The sequence below is a fragment of the Sciurus carolinensis genome, chromosome 11, assembly GCF_902686445.1.
Source record: "Sciurus carolinensis chromosome 11, mSciCar1.2, whole genome shotgun sequence".
In the NCBI taxonomy this organism is placed as follows: domain Eukaryota; kingdom Metazoa; phylum Chordata; class Mammalia; order Rodentia; family Sciuridae; genus Sciurus; species Sciurus carolinensis.
This window is the reverse complement of record NC_062223.1, coordinates 15499942-15517733: the sequence shown is the minus strand read 5'-3', so window position 1 is coordinate 15517733 and position 17792 is coordinate 15499942. Positions and strand designations below refer to the sequence as shown.

Genomic DNA, 17792 nt, shown 5'->3' with positions numbered 1-17792 from the left:
CCTGCCTCCTACCCTTGTTTCTCCCATCCCTTTTCACAATTCACCTCCTTCTATTTTCTGAAGGATGGAGGTGGAAAGAACAAGGTTATTTGGGAAGAAATCAAACACTGCCCACCCCCAGCACGTCACCCTCTCCTCTCCTCTTTGTCGCTCTCTCACTCATTCTCCTTCTGTGTCTTTGAAAGTTACAAAATACTCTTTTTTCAATGTATTTTTAATTTTCACATATTTACTTTACACATTATATTACTTTATTTTCTCACACTATAAATAAATGATTCACGATTAAAAATCAAAGAAATAAAAGCAGAGAAGAAAAGAACGGTCTAAAAAGAAAAGAAAACAACAATCTATGTGGTGTCCTGGCTTCTTGTCTTCTCTCCACAAGTGATATCTCTCAAACATCATCTGTTCTCTAAAATGTAATCACATTGAGGGTTTTATTTGCCCTGGTTCTAATCAAAGAATTCAATGCACAGGCAATGAGGGAAATCTTTTTTTTTTTTAAATCTTTTAGGAAGTCTAAAAGCATCCTTGGGCTAGTGGAGGATACTGTCTTTTTAAACCGTGTTCAATATCAATGACACTGCCTTCCAAGGGTCACTTGGAGGCAAGCAACCACAATGACATCAGGCACGAAAGAAACTAGGTTGTCACTTCTTGCCTCCGCCGAACTCTCCCTATGACCTGCAAAGGGTTTCATGCATCTTCTTAATCCTGTCTTCCTCTTAGGGACCATCATCCCTGCCCACTCTTACTCTTGCTGAGATCACGATGCTACTTTCTTTATCACCCTCCTGAGGGCTTCTTTGATCTCCTTGTTCCTCAGACTGTAGATCAGAGGGTTCAACATGGGGATGAGGATGACATAGAAGACGGACAGCACCTTGTCCTGCTCTGTGGTGTGGCTGGAGCTGTGATGGGTGTAGACAGAGAGGGCTGTGCCGTAGAAGAGCGTCACCGTTGCCAGGTGGGAGGTGCAGGTGTTGAGGGCCTTGGCACAGCCTTGGAGTGAGGAGATTTTCAGGATGGAGGCAGCAATGAAGCCATAGGACAACAGGATGAGAAGGAAAGAGCCAAACCCAACAAAAACAGCTGCCAGAAAGAGAATCAGTTGGCTAATAAAAGGATCAGAGCAAGACAAGGTCATAATCTGAGGTATGTCACAGAAGAAATGTCGAATAATATTTGGCCCACAGTAGTAGAGGTGAAAGCAAAGGGAAGTTTGAACTAAGCTGCTGAGGAAACCACTGCCACAGACCCCAGCCACCATCCTCTGACAGAGGCCTGGGGCCATGATGGCTGAGTACTGCAAAGGACTACCAATGGCGACATATCTGTCATAGGCCATGGCGGCCAAGAGACAGCACTCAGCCATAGCCATCCAGGCCACCACAAAATATTGAGTGGCACAGGCCATGAGGGAAATTGTTTTTTCATCTTTTAAGAAGTCTGCGAGCATCCTTGGGACAATGGAGGAAGAATAGCAGACATCTATGAATGACAGGAAACTGAGAAAAAAATACATGGGTGTTTGCAGGTGGAAGTCCAACCTGATGAGGATGATAAGACCCAGGTTCCAGGTCAGAGTCACAAGGTAGATCCCCAGGAAGACAGGGAAGAGGATGAGCTGCAGTTCCTTGTCATCTGAGAGCCCCAGGAGGACAAACATGGCCACGGAGGTGTGGTTTCCATCCCCTTCCATGTACCTGCTGGGTGTCATCTGCTGAGAAAAAGGTGACAGAAGGAAATAGTTGGACCTCCAAAACAGAAAAAGGAAAACTCCATTCTTTCCAGCCATGCAGCTAGATAAATGAATGACCTTGGATCCTGATTGTTGAGGGTGTTTTTGAGTCTTCTAATTACTAATTCTAACTGAAAAAATTCTCTTGGATAAGTATTATCATACTTTGGGATATGAAAGATATTAAATGGGCATCGTTAGCGTGATATATCCTAATATATCTTAATTTCATGTTTTCCTGTGCCAGGTTTTACAAATATATCAGCAATGGAGATAGAACAATTTGGGAAAATACTGTTATTTCTCTGTAGGACAAAATAGGGTGATTCTACTCAAGCATAGCTCTGCTGTTCACTCAGTGCTTGAGGGAGCCTGAATCAAGCCCGGCCTCGTATGTAAAATGAAGAGGTTGGAGTAGGTGCCCTTTAAAATGTCTTGAAAACTGATCTTGGATTAATCTGTAATCAGAAAGTATGGACCATTGTAAACAACCTTTCTGCTTTATGAAGCTTGGAGCAATTTAAGAAAAAGGCGCCATGATGATGGAAAGTCACCTACCACAGAGCAGCTTGGAGATGGATGTGATGGAACCAACTTAATGGCCCTAGGAAGGCCATTAAGGAAGGAAAGGTGGGAAAAGCCATTGTTCCCCCTTCTTTGTGGGTACATTGTGTTCTTTTCTCAAATCAGAGACACTTATGAATTAAATTATCTAGGATAATAACTCTTGATCATTTTGGAGTCAGTGAGACTTTCAAAAATCTTTTCAAAATCTTGGGAACTGTTGACCCAGCAGATTGCAACCACCTACCACCTTTGTAAACAGTTTTATTGGATTCTTATTTACCCACAAACTATTCATTTCCAGATTATAAACTTCTCCTACAAAAGAGCATTACTTGAGCATGCAGAGGTTGGGATGTCTGGGAACAAAATGGGGATTAGGAGCCTGAGGCAAGATTTGGGGGAGTTCTTTTCTCTCTCTTTCACATTGGAGCCAGTCTAGGGACAGCACTAATTTTTCCAACCAAGTGGTAATGAACTGAAAGAATACTTTTGCATGGGGCACTAGATGCTATGGCTGTCATGCTCTCTACATAGCTTGTAGCCCCAAGTCCACACATCCATTCAGATGAACTCAAGTTAGAAAATCACAGGAAGCCTTGAAAGACAGAAAATACCTCTCAAATATTGTAGGAGTTGCTTCTGAGAATAGAAGCAGAAGTCTTGGTTATTTTTCTTGAGAAAAGTTATGTGAATGGAATAGAGTACAAACTTCAAATATTAGTCTTCTAAAAGGCTTTCCTTCTCCCCAACACTTTCCATTCTCTTTGTTCTAAAAATGGATTAAAAGAGAAAACCTCCACTGAAGCAGAAAGGTATACTCAGATAAGTAAAGTCAAAGTATTCTTTTCCCAAAGTCAGATCCACCATTGCTTCTTGGTGCATCATTTTGAGAAGAATTCTGAAGGAATGAGGTGATTAATTGGAAAAGAAAGTCAAGGTTTTTGTCATTAGTATGGAAAGGGAGAATGGTAATGGGTAGGCAATGTATTTACCACCTCTGTGGTAGAGGGTTTCTATCCCTGGGAGACTAATGGAAGAGAATCTTATGGGGAAAGGGCAGAAAATTATATTCATTACCTTTTTTTGTCATCATTGTCATCGACTGTTGTAACAACAAAATGACTTATCGAACAGCTATAACGTAGAGAGATTTCCTTAAAATTATAGAGATGTGCACAATTTTCTCTAATTTTCACTCATCTGATATGATGATGTCCTATTTACTAAGCATGGTATTTTCATTATATCTCTCTGAATTCTCAATTAAATTTTCATTGGATCTTCTTGCTCTATCATCCACATCACCAAAACATTCATTGTGTACACTCCTCCACTGTGTTCTGTTTATGGACCTCTCCTCCATTTGATTCGTTCTATCATAAACCCTGTTAAATGGCGGTTGAACTCAGCCATGAGTTTCAGATTTCAATCATAAGGCTTTGCTTTCTCTTTTAAAGGTTCCATTCTGTTCCTTTCCCAAGGATCCAGTTTTTATTTTCTCTTGTTCTTTCACCTTACTTTCAATAACATCCTTTCTTTAAGTATATTTAACTGTCTTTGTGAGCCTGATTCTACAGTTTGCTGTTATTGCTGATTGTTGTTCAAGGTGCCCTGTTTACTCATGTGTTGAGTGATTTTTTATCAGAATTTCATGTGCGGTCCATCCACAGGACTCATTGAGGTTTGGATCTAACATGTTTTCCTCCAGAAATGATTCATGTTACTTCTGTCGGGTACCTTGGGAACAATACTAACCCAAAATACCTCTAAACAAAAAAAAATTTACTTTTTTTTTTTCAGGACCACACTATGATTTAAGCTGCATAGCTTAATGAGTAGATGTTTAAGGTTAATATTTTGGGAGAACTCTAAAATAATTTTAGTGTGTTAAAGTTACACATAATAGCGGGATTCATCTTGACATATTCGTACATGCATGGAATATACTTTGTTTCATTTCAATACCCAAAACTCTAAATTTTCCTCCCCTACCCCTCCTCTTCTACTCTACTGCTCTTCCTTCTGTTTATTTATTGTTTTGTAAAAATAGATATACATAAAGGTGAATATGCTGTGGTATATTCATATGTGTGCATAGTATAATTTGGTCAATTTCATTCCACATTTCCTCTCTTTTCCCATTCCCTCTCCTTTCTCCTCAATCCCCTTCCTCTACTCCACTGTTCTCCCTTCTATTTTCATGATATCCATTCGCTTTTTTATTCCTTATTTCTCTCTGGTTTCCACATATGAAAGAACACATCTGACCCTTGTCGTTCTGAGTCTGCCTTATTTCACTTAGCATTATGTTCTCCAGTTCCATCCATTTACTGGGAACTTTTAATCTTCATCTCTGTCTCCCAAACCAAGAGTCGTGCAATTTCATTGTCTCTTTCTGTGGGGTAGAATTCTTTTCCTATCTTGTCCCCTGAGGTTGTCACCCTTTGGGAGTCCCTGTTTCAGTGTCACCAAGCATTCTTAGTAGTTTCTGTGGATATATAATCCTCTATTTTCCCAGAAACATATCTACAAATATTTTCTTGTAAGATTTGATTATTTCAGCTTATCACTGGCCAATTTTTCTCAAAACCTCAAGCTCTTTGATGTGCTTTTATATTTTCCTCTTAATATGATTAAATTCACTTAAACGCAAGGCATGGTATTAGATAGCTCACATTTATTGACTACACCTATTTGAGGTGATATTCTGAAACCTCTTACAGTTTATCTCATTTAATTTGTCCAACATCCCTATGAAAGATGTACTCTTATTATTCTCATTTTATAGATAAATGAATTGTGGGTCAGAGAAATAAGTAACCTAGGGTCACCCAACCCATGAAGGACAGATTATCCTTCTATAGATCAAATTCCAAACTTAGTTCCAGAACATTTTAAAGGACTGCTTCCTACTGCCTCCATGAAATGTGTTAATTCCTGCAGCGATCTTATTTTTAACAACCATAGCATGCAGAGCACCATACTTGGTGATTTGGACAAAGCAAAGCTTCTCCAACAAAGCCTATAGCCCAGCGCAGAGGCATAATACCAACAAGGGATGATGTATGGCAGGAAAGAGACAGAGAAATTCCTGGGGGCAACTGCTAGCTGGACGCAGACAGGAAGCTAGAGACTAGAGCACTGTGGATTCTTAGAGGAATTCCTCACCACAGGTTGCTAGCATGAGAGCCCATTGGAGAGACATTCCTGTACAAACAGACAGGGCAAGGGCAGCGTGACTGAGCACGCTGTCAATAACATCATCATCATCACGTCTCTTGACATGGATACTCTCAGGAAATGAACGGAAAAGCAACAGGAAGTGAGACAAACTGGAAGATAATTTATCCTCTTTGAGGAAGAAGAAATGATCAGGTATTAAAATGTTTCGCAACACTCTGCTGGTGTAACTGAGGAACAGGGAAGTCTCGGATTCCGGATGGCAACACTACAAACTCTGTGCCCATGGATGCCTAAGAGAGAAAATGATCACAGCAAATTCTGCACCAAGAACTGTGCCAAACCATGTGCCGTTACTCCTAGAGGCACTTTGTGATTGCCACGGTGTTTTTCTCAGTCACTCTAGATTTTACCATTTGAATTAAACCCTCTTTTTGGGTACTTCTTATAGAGGAAGGAGGTCTGAGCTTTCTTCTTCTGGTTTGGATGAAGTTTATCTTGGCCATCTTCCGTGAGCACTTTCTCATACCATTTTTAGTAGAATACACTCGTCCTCCTCATCTAACCTCCATTTGATTTGACCTTGCTTAGCAAATGATAAAAGAAGGAAGTTGAACGATAACGTGAAAAAGTGGTCTCTCTGAAATGCTCCTTTCCTTTATGATATTTTGTCAGCAGCCCTTCCTAGTACTTCTTAGTGGATTTTGAAACAGTTCAACATGTTTGAACCAAACATAGCCAGGAAACAAAATCTAAAGAACTTTGCCTATCAGAAATGAGGTGGATAGGATTAGTCTCAAAACACCACATATTGACATTTATTGTTTTTCCTTCTAATCCCAGTCAGCACTTTAATAGTTTAACAGTCCCTCATAGCAGGCAGGGTGGTGCACACCTGTAGTCCCAGCACTTGGGAGAGGGAGTTTGAGACCAGCCTGGGCAACAGAGCAAAATGTCATCTCAAGAAAGACAGGAAGGAAGGAAGGCCCCTCATTGTTAGTCATGCATTTTTAAATTTCTTTTAATTGATACATAAAACATTCAATTTTACATGTTTCAATACACATGCATTGTACAACATTTAAATTAGATTAAACATATTTATCTCCTCAAACATTTATCATTTATGATGTAAACTCAGAATTGCTCTGGGCTTTTGAAATGTACAATACATTATTGTTATCTGTAGTCACCCTCACAGACCAAAGCAAGAGGCATTGTATGCCTTACTTCAGAGCATACTATTCTTCTAGAACCTAACATGTTCATCCAAGCTACACCATATCCACTTGATTCAAGAACAATACCCTCCACAAAGTCTTCCATAGATAGCTCACTTTTAACTTCTTAAATGGAACATGTCACAAAGTCCCTCACAAATAACCCATGATTCTTCTTCTGGCTTTACATTCTCTCACTTTAAATGAGGCCAAGTTTTTCCAGCCCACACTACCCACATTGGCTCCCTGTATGCTGAAGTATATTGTTGCCACCTACATATTTATATCATCCTTCCACAGATCTACTTTTCAGACTGAAGGCTCGAGCTGCCATTAAAGTGGTCCCCAATGGAACTTGGATTTGAAGGATAATAAGACTGAGCTATTTGTAAATCTGTGAAATTCCTTCTAGGGTCCCTGGTATTCCTTATTGCAGAATCTGTAAGGGACTCACCTAAGAGTTTGGAGATGGATTTCCTCTCCTGTGATCCACCCTCTTTAACTTCATGGTGTTCCCAGGTATTCAGAAATGACCAACAGATATTTCCACGTCCAGGTTCCGAGAGCATCCCATTTTATCAGTACGCCGAGTTGAGCCCATGGTTTATAGTCAGCAATGACTCACTCAGCCTCCTTCAGACATGATACAGTTGTGAAAGAAGAGGATCTTAGTGCTTAGGAACTTTCTCCACATCTAAGAAAGACTTTAAGAGCATAGCTTGCAACAAAGAAGGATCAATTAAAACCACACAAGATGTAAATAACAGCTCTCCTGGGTCATAGAGGAGAGACCAACTCTAGGAATCGATCCCTTGCTTAGGCTCCACCATCTCCCCAGAGGGTGGTAATCTTTTGAAGCGTTTTGATAAAAAGGAACCCTCCTTCCTAGAGGAATCAAGGGGCTGATAAAGGAGGTTACTTCCAACCTTGTTATCCATAAAGTAAACCACGTCACCTTAGTATAGGAACTATTATAACAGACTTCTGTCTAGGGAAAAACACCAGGAAGTAGGAGCACTCAGCAATTCTGAGTCAGATTCTGCAGTAGATGAATTCTCAATTCTCGGTTTTCTACTTCTGAATTAATTTTTAAAACCTTAGATGGGACTCCATGGATGGATCATGTACACAGACACTTCACGGACATTTGGAGTATGGAAGGAGAAATATAAACAGGTCCCTTCTCTTTCTGGACACTAGCTACTTGGTTAAAGGAATAAAAAAAGGAAATGGAGAATTAGACAAGGAGAGAATGAGCATAAGAAGGGCAGAGACAAGGAGGAAAAGACGGAGAACTGGGCAAAGTGTGCAGGAAGCCTTGGAAGGATAAAATAATACTCAATACCCTCAAAACACACCCCAAGAAGAACCCCTTCCACCTCCCTCCACCTGACCACCACCTTTCCTCTAGATGCATAAACTCTTGATTTGCAGTCCATGGCTAACAGGAACTAAGCTCATGTCCTTTGGTCCTCAGGGTCTGACTTTTCTGTTAGAAAAGCACTGGACACTACATGGCAAGAACATCTTAGAGGGAATAAAAGAGTTGAGGCTATGGAGAAGATGAAACAGCCTATTGAGATAGATGAAAATTAAGTTTTCCTCGGGATCCTAACATGGCTTCCATTTCCTGTTTTATCTCCATCAAACCCTCTTTCAAAAATTTTTACTTTGCTGAATGTAACAAGACAATATATTCTTTTTTGAAATATTGTCTAGTTTTTTACCTAGAATTTTCTTACCTCTCTGACCATTCTCCTTCCTCAGGCAGATAGGTTGTTCAGTTCCCAAGCCTCAGGGAAGAAATGTGACATACCTCTTGGATGGAAGTGATAAGGCCAAAACCATGGGTGAGTCTTCAGAATGAGGCATGGATCCCAGAGAGATGGCAGAACCATCACCCAAGTTTGGAGATACCAAGAGCAAAGAGGTTGTCTTTTGCCTGGGTTAGCAGACAGGAACTTAAGAAAATACATTCATGGAGGATCCAGGTAAGATGGCGCCAGGCAGGGAGGTATTGCATCCCTCAGTTTCTTGCATGCACATTGTTAAAGATGGGAAAAAAAATTCTCATTTAATCAAGAATGGTTGTGAGCATCTGTCATCAGACTTAATAGTCTTTGAGGATGGGAATGAAGTGAATTCAGCAGCAACCCATTGTGCCTTGGCAGCTGATGAGGAGGTAGATACTCTAGGAGCTGCTGGTATGGAGAGATCAGGGACCCATGCCCCCAATGCTCTGGCCTCATTCAAGCCATGTGGAACTTAGACACAAAACTGTTAAGGACTTCAGATTGATTACTTTGTTCCCAGTAGGAAAACAAAAGGAGAGCACAAAGTAGAAAGAGAACTACAGAACAATAATGAAAATTGTATTTCTTGAGTACTTGATCTGTGAGTTTTGTGTCAAAACTCCTTGAGTTCATTATAACTATTAATTTTCATTGGGTATATTATAATAGACCAATTGTCTATACCATTCTAAGCCATTTTTCTTCTATCATTCTTTTAAACTGCAAAGTTTTGTAGTAATTTGTTGCAGAACAATAGATAATTAATATCCTGAGAATAGAGACCACTTACTATTGAAACAATAAAATTAATCTCTTGACTCATGAAACAGAGGTAATCAGAGAACATTTGGTCTAGTGGTTCCAATGTTAGTAAGGATGAACTGTGCAACAATTTTTCCATCCTACGGCAAATTGCCCAAAATTGGTATGTAAGTTGTAGATCTTAGTCTCACTGTTGTGATCAGCTTTTTTGCTTCTGTGACTGAAAGACCCGACAAGAACAATTTTAGAGGTGCAAAAGTTTATATATGGAGATTCACAGTTTCAGAGAAGAGATCTCAGTTCACAGACAGTCATTCCTCAGGGCTTGAGGTGAGGCAGAACATGATGGTGGAAGAGTGTGGTGGAGGGAAGCAGCTCACATGATGATCAGAAAGCAGAGAGAAAGGCTCCACTCTCCACAGACAGAATATGTACCCCAAAGGCGTGCCCCAATGGCCCACCTCCCCCAACTATATCCTATCTGCCTACATTTACCACCCAGTTAATCCATCAGAGGATTAATTCCTCAATTGGGTGAAGGCTTTCATAATCAATCATTTCTCCTCTAAACCTTCTTGCTTTGTCACACAGGTAAGCTTTTGGGAACACATCACATCCAAACCATAACACTCACGATCACCTATTCAAAGAAAAGAGCCTCTTTTTAGTAGCCACCATAGATAAGTTTTATCTAGATGCTACAATGAACATCTCCTTGCCTCTTTCTGACTTCAATTATCCTATGTTCCCCTTGTCTACCTAAAGACAGGTTTCATTTGGCTACTCATCTGGAAGTTCCAATTCAAGATCAGGTAGCCCCACAGGTCCGGGCCTCTGGCAAAGGAAGAATATCATGATAGGAGGGCCTGTCAGAGAAAGTGTTCACATCTCAAGCCAGGAAGCAGAGAGAGGAGGATTCTGGGGCCCTACAGGCCCTCCAAGGGCACACACTCAATAATCTAAGGACCACCTATCAGGTCCCACCTATCAAGGTCTGTGGTCCCTCCACTACTGCCATCTTGGGGACCAAGTCTTTACATGTGGACCTTGAGGGGGCCACTTATCCAAACCATAGTGAATAGTCATTTATTTGTTCACTTACTTATTCGTTGATTTTTTGGTTGACTGATTTATTTGTTGACTGACTTAAGTCGATCAGGATTCACTTTAGAGCCTAGAGTCTGAATTGATCCTACTCAAAGAAAGATGACTGAGAATAGAAAAGGAAATCTTCCCCCTCAAAAAAGTTTTAATAAATTCCTCAGAGAGAGTGATTATGGATGCTAGGCAACAACTACAAAAAAAAGTGAAGAACTAAATTTTTATAATTTAACTATCTATGCAATAAATATCAACTATACATAATTTCAAAATCAAGTAGTTTTTTTAATTTTTTAATTTGTTTTAACTAGTTATATATTACAGTAGAATGCATTTTGATACTTCATATATAATGGAGTATACTTTCTCATTCTTCTGGTTATGCATGATGTAGAATCCTACCAGTTGTACAGTCATATATGTACACTGGGTAATAATGTCTGATTCATTATACTATCCTTCCTACCCCACACCCCCTGCCCTCCCTTCACTTCCCTTTACCTAATCTAAAGTAAATCTATTCTTCCCTAACCCCCACCCTATCCCTTATTGTGAATTAGCATCCACATATCAGAGAAAACATTCGGCTTTTGGTTTTGGGGGATTGACTTTTTTTGCTTAGCATGATGTTCTCCAGCTCCATCCATGTACCAAATGCCATAATTTTATTCTTATTTATGGCTAAGTAATATTCGATGGGGTGTGTGTGTGTATGTGTGTGTGTGTGTCACATTTTTTAAAATCCATTCATCTGTTGAAGGGCAGCTAGGTTGGTTCCATAGTTTAGCTATTGTGAATTGAGCTGCTATAAACATGATGTGGCTGCATCACTGTAGTGGGATAGCTGGATCAAATGGTGGTTCCATTCCAAGTTTTCTGGGGAATCTCCACAATGCTTTCCATAGTGACTGCACCAATTTGCAGTCCCACCAGCAGCATATTAGTGGACCTTTTCCACACATCCTTGCCAACATTTATTGTTGTTTGTATTCCTCATAATTGCCACTGTGACTGGGGCAAGATGAAATCTTAGAGTAGTTTTGATTTGCATTTTTCTAAGTGCTAAAGATGATGAACATTTTTCTTGTATTTGTTGATTGACTGTATTTCTTCACTTCTGTGAAGTGTCTGTTCAGTTCCTTAGCCCATTTATTGATTGAATTATTTGCTTTTTTGGTGTTAAGTTTTTTGAGTTCTTTATATATCCTGGAGATTAGTACTCTATCTGGGGTGCATGAGGTAAAGATTTTCTCCCATTCTGTAGGCTCTCTCTTCACATTATTAACTGTTTTCTTTGCTGCAAAGAAACTTTTTATTTTGAAGCCATCCCATTTATTGATTGTTGATTTTACTTCTTGCACTTTAGGAGTCTTGTCAAGAAAGTCAGATCCTAAGCCTACATGGTAAATATTTGGGTCTACTTTTTCTTCTGGTAGGCACAGGGTCTCTGTTCTAGTGCCTAAGTCTTTGATCCACTTTGAGTTGAGGTTCATGCAGGGTGAGAGATAGGTTTAAATTAATTTGTTATATGTGGATATCTAATTTTCCCAGCACCATTTATTGAATAGGTTATCTTTTCCCCAGTTATTGTTTTTGGCACTTTTGTCTAGTATGAGATACCTGTATTTATGTGGGTTTGTGTCTGTGTCTTCTATTCTGTACCATTGGTCTACATGTCTGTTTTGGTGCCAATACCATGCCATTTTTGTTACTATTGCTCTGTAATATAGTTTAAGTTCTGGTATCATGATGCCTCCTGCTTCACTTTTCTTGCTAAGGATTTCTTTGGCTATTCTGTGGTTTTTATTTTCCAAATGAATCTCATGATAAAATCAAGTAGTTTTAATACTTATAAAAGAAAAAAATTCCTGGTTCCTTCCCCAGGTATTTCTTATATAGCACCATGTTTTTATCATCTTTAAATTCTCTAATATGAAATTATATTAATTTTGGAATTTCACTCTTACACATTCTTATACTTCCTAGATTGCCTTTTTGTTAAAGTTACTTTTTCCCCCTTTTTATTATAGGTGTTCTGTCTGTGGATCCTCAACTACATTTCCACAATGCCAAGTGAGGTACTATAAAGATCTGGTATCGCCACTCCTGTAAGCTAGTTCTACTCTCATCCCTGTCGTAATAAACTGCAGAAGAATAGTTAGGTGCTACATACTCTGGTCTCAAAAATATATTACAAAAAACACCCTAAATATAACAGTTTTATAAGCTATAGTAAAGGTATTCCACTTTGGCTGTAAACAGATTGTTACCTACATTGCCTAATCATTTAAAAATTTCAACAAAGAAAAAAAAACAAATATAACATTAAAATTTTTTACTTAAACTAGATATGGAGGAAACTTAAATGCATATTACTACGTGAAAGAAGCCAATTTGGAATGGCTACAGAAGTATGCCCAGCTATACGACATCCAGGAAAAGGGTAAAACTATGGAGACATTAAAGAGATCGGTGGTTCTGAGAGTCAGAGGGGAGGAAGGGATGAATAGACAGGGCATGGAAAGTTTTGAGGACAGTGAAATCATTCTGTGACACTGTAGGGGTGAATACACATCATCATACATTTGTCAAAACCCACAGAGTGAGCACTACCACAAGCGTCCCTAATGCGAACTATGGACTTTGGGGGACAATACTGTGCGCTGTAGCTTCATGAGTTATCACAAAGGCACACCCTAGAAGGGAATGTTGATAATGGAGAAAGCTATGCATGTGTTAGGACGAGGAGATCTTGGAAATCTCTGTACCTTCTGCTCACTTTTGCTGTGGGCCTAACCCAGCTTTTAAAAATGATGTCTTTAAAAAAAAAAATCTGAAGCTTGCTGTTCATGGTCAGCAATTGTCTTCTCATGATCTTTCTACCAGATGATTGGCAGGGGCTTTGCAATTGCTCTGATGAATCTCTGCTAGGAAGCACTAGTTATTTTCTCTGGGGAAGGTTTATCTCTATGTAGAAATGAATGCTCCAGCCTTCTGTCCAGGAAATATCAACCTAGTTATGAGTGTTCTCAGGGTCGATGGAGTGGATGGAAGGGGTGTGGTGGTGTGAGTGGGCGGGAGACTCGAGCATCTCACTATGGAGATGGGATTCCATCTTACCCCTCTGTTTTTACCTTTCCCCCTTAGGTATAGCTAATGGTCCTGAGCCCACAGTCCCTGGTTCAGTTCTCTAGGGAATGAGCCTCCAGCATTCCGCTAGAGGATTGGAGGGATGATAGGGGTAGAGGAAGTAGCATGAATTCAAGAGGAATCCAATGCTTCTTGATGGATTTTCAACTCTACCCTAGTGTAAGCCCCCACTGCTCCATGCAGGTTCCTAGTTCCTTCCACTTCCAATCCTCTCTCGGGCTGTGCAGTGAGAATCAACTCACTTCTTCCTGGCTTCTCCCCACCACCAGCACCGCTTGTGGATTTACTGACTCTTGAATTCGTTACCTCCCACACCTACACTTTCCAGCTTCCAGTTTGGGACGTCATTTCTCTTGTTCTCCATGTCATGGTGGTTCTGTGTGTTGGGGTCTTTGGCCCCCTTGCTCTTCTCGACCAGCGACAAGGAAAAGGAGCACTCCCCAACAAGGCCAGACAGGGGAAGGTAGGGCCGACTGACCGCCCACTCCCAGCCCTCCAGGTGGAGGACAATCAGACAAGTCAGGGAGACCAGTCACAGCAGGAACTCGTTTTTTGAGGAAGTCACACAGCTTTTATGTAGGGTGGAGGCTAGGCGGGAACCAATCAGCTTAAAGGTCAGCAAGGCATGGGGGTTCACGCAGGTGAGAGTCCCATAGGACTATATGGCAAGCACGAGCTGATCATGTTTGCGGAACTGTTGTTAACCAACCCCTGACGGTGGTCTAATTGATCGTCATTAACTATTGAAACCACCTTTGAGCCTTGATCTTGCTCACCCGCCAGGAAGTAAGGAGTCAGCTGAGTTAGTTAACGTGTCATTAGTCCCAACATTCGTTTCTTCCTGGCTTCTCCCCACCACCAGCACCACTTGTGGATTTACTGACTCTTGAATTCATTACCTCCCACACCTACACTTTCCAGCTTCCAGTTTGGGATGTCATTTCTCTTGTTCTCCATGTCATGGTGGCTCTGTGTTTCCTTTCTAAATTGTTACTGTCATTTTAGATGAGCTTCAGGAAGAAGTAAAGACAACTGTGTGGATTTGGTCCATGTTTATAACCAAATATCACAACGATATTTTCACAGAATTTTAGACCATTTCATAGTTTTGCTAGAAATAGGTGACTCTACATCATTGTTCTTTTTATTTTCCCCAACATTCAGTTAATGTGATCTTTTAAAAATTATTCTAACATGTGCTGTTTACTGATTTTTCATTAGATAGAAAAATTGTTTTAATTTCCCTTTATTGCCCTTGAAACGGAACTTTCTATTTGTGTGTTTACATAATTTTTATCACATTCATTTCATCCTAGTTTTCTAATTATCATCTCTGCTCATAAAAATTGACTTTCACTGTTATCTTACTACTCTCATACTTACAGTTTACTCAAAAACACATTTTAATGTTCTTAAGGCCTTATTCCTGAACAATAACTATATATTTTACATATGTATGAATATTTAGAGTGTGAGAAAACCATATTTTAGTTTCATCCTAAAATTATGATTAAAGTTTTAAAAACTAAATTGCAATTTATCAGAGTAGACTGAAAAACTGAGAAGGTCTATATCCTAAATATATTCCTGATTCAGGAAGCAGAGAGAGATGGAGAGATGGAGATCTCACATCTCCTTCCAGAGCATGCCTTTAGCAACCTGTGACCTTCCACTACACCCCACCTCTCCAAGGTTCTACCACCTTCCTGGGTACAATCCTGAGTACCTTTAACACATGGACTCTGGGGGACATTCACCCAAAACAACACGTGCTGAATACCAACAGAGAAAAAAGCATATGGATGTTGACTAGCTTGATTTTGTCATTCCACAAACAACAGAGCATCACACTATGTAAATATGTACAATTATGATCTATCAATTAAAATAATATCAATTAAAAATAAAGTGCAATGGTGAGTTAAAGCTAATTATAAAATTAAATAAAGAAGGACAAATTCAAATTCCTAATAAGAGTGCTAAACTGGCTAAATCAGAAAAACATCATGCATGAGCTCCTGTTTGTTAGAAAACTACCAGGGATAGCATGGGTAATGAAAAACAATTCCAGAACCTTCCAAGATCTGAAAGCCACCAACACCAAGAGTGTTAAACAAAGAAAAAAAAATTCCTGCTTTGCCTTCTGGTAAAAACAAGAACTTAAAAAAATGTGGCATCTATGCAGGTAGTACAGACAACACAGCCCATTATCAAGAGCATCCATCATAGGATACCGGAAAGACTAGGGAAGACTAAGCTGGTGAAGGACTTCCTTTCTTCCCGCCCCTTCTTGATTGAGTAGAGGACACTTCTCAGCAGCAACTCAGTCCAGATGGAGTCTCATCACTAATTGTATTGCAGGCAGAGGTTCAAGGAAAGAGACGCACCCCCACCAGGCTATATCCCTAGCTTACAGTTGCTAGAACATGAACTGAAACTCAGTATATGTCTGACTTTCGGACTTCCTCTTTCTGGACCAGATGAATCCAGTTGTCTCCTTAAGAATTTTATCTGGAAGAATAAAAAACCTAGAATAGCTAAAGCAATCCTCAGTAGCAAGAGCAAAGCAGGGGGTATTGCAATACCAGATCTTCAACTCTACTACAAAGCAATAGTAACAAAAACGGCATGGTATTGGTACCAAAATAGACAGGTAGATCAATGGTACAGAATAGAGGACATGGACACAAACCCAAATAAATACAATTTTCTCATACTAGACAAAGGTTCCAACAATATGCAATGGAGAAAAGATAGCCTCTTCAACAAATGGTGCTGGGAAAACTGGAAAACCATATGCAATAGAATGAAATTAAACCCCTATCTCTCACCCTACACAAAACTCAACTCAAAATGGATCAAGGACCTCGGAATCAGACCAGAGACCCTGCATCTTATAGAAGAAAAAGTAGGTCCAAATCTTCAACTTGTTGGCTTAGAATCAGACTTCCTTAACAGGACTCCCATAGTACAAGAAATAAAAGCAAGAATCAACAACTGGGATAGATTCAAACTTAAAAGCTTTCTCTCAGCAAAGGAAACTATCAGAAATGTGAAGAGAGAGCCTACAGAGTGGGAGAATATCTTTGCCAACCATACCTCAGATAGAGCGCTAATTTCCAGAATCTATAAAGAACTCAAAAAACTCTACACGAAGAATACAAATAATCCAATCAACAAATGGGCTAAGGAAATGAACAGACACTTCACAGAAGAAGATGTACAAGTAATCAACAGATATATGAAAAAATGTTCAACATCCCTAGTAATAAGGGAAATGCAAATCAAAACTACCCTAAGATTTCATCTCACCCCAATTAGAATGGCAATTATCAAGAATACAAGCAACAATAGGTGTTGGCGAGGATGTGGTGAAAAAGGAACACTCATACATCGCTGGTGGGGTTGCAAATTAGTGCAGCCACTCTGGAAAGCAGTGTGGAGATTCCTCAGAAAGCTTGGAATGGAAACACCATTTGACCCAGCTATCCCACTCCTTGGCCTATACCCAAAGGACTTAAAATCAGCATACTACAGAGATACAGCCACATCAATGTTCATTGCTGCTCAATTCACCATAGCCAGATTGTGGAACCAACCTAGATGCCCTTCAGTTGATGAATGGATAAAGAAACTGTGGCATATTTATACAATGGAATATTACTCCGCAATGAAGAATGATAAAATTATGGCATTTGTAGGCAAATGGTCGAAATTGGAGAATATCATGCTAAGTGAAATAAGCCAATCTCAAAAAACTAAAGGACGAATGATCTCGCTGATAAGCGGATGAGGACATATAATGGGGGGTGGGAGGGGTTAGCATTAGGTTTAGGGTTAGGTTTAGAGTTAGGCTAAGGAGAGCGGTAAGAATGAAGGAAAGAAGGACTGTGTAGAGGGAAAAGAGGGGTGGGAGGGGTGGGGGGGAGGGGAAAATAAAATAAACATCATTACCCTATGTAAACGTAAAAAAAAATAAAAGAAAAAAAAAAGAATTTTATAAGATGAAAACAACCCAACCTCCTTTTTCACAAAAGGTTTTATTAGAACAAACACAAACATGCCATAGAAGACCAAAGTGATAACTCATGCGTGCTGATTTTTCTACAGATGCTGACATCAAAGTCTAGGCTGAGATCATAGTTCTGGATCATAGTTCTGTTTCAGAACTTGGCTGCCTGTTTATTCGCAGAATGTGGTTCCATCAAAGTCTGTGGTCTGTCTGTCTTCCAACTCAATAGTGCCAGTCTTCTGGTCTGGAAACTGAATGGAGAG

General features: G+C 39.8%; 1 protein-coding gene across 1 annotated transcript; it reads right to left on the bottom strand.

Moving 5' to 3' along the window:
• Nucleotides 1-769: 769 nt before the first annotated feature.
• On the bottom strand, nucleotides 770-1723 carry LOC124958066 (olfactory receptor 5A1-like). Its single transcript, XM_047515760.1, has one exon. It carries the CDS (start codon nucleotides 1721-1723, stop codon nucleotides 770-772), a length of 954 nt encoding a protein of 317 aa, XP_047371716.1.
• Nucleotides 1724-17792: the final 16069 nt, after the last annotated feature.

What these genes read in the sequence shown, in the direction of transcription:
- LOC124958066 (XM_047515760.1), bottom strand. Translation starts at nt 1,723, where the DNA reads ATGACACCCAGCAGGTACATGGAAGGGGATGGAAACCACACCTCCGTG.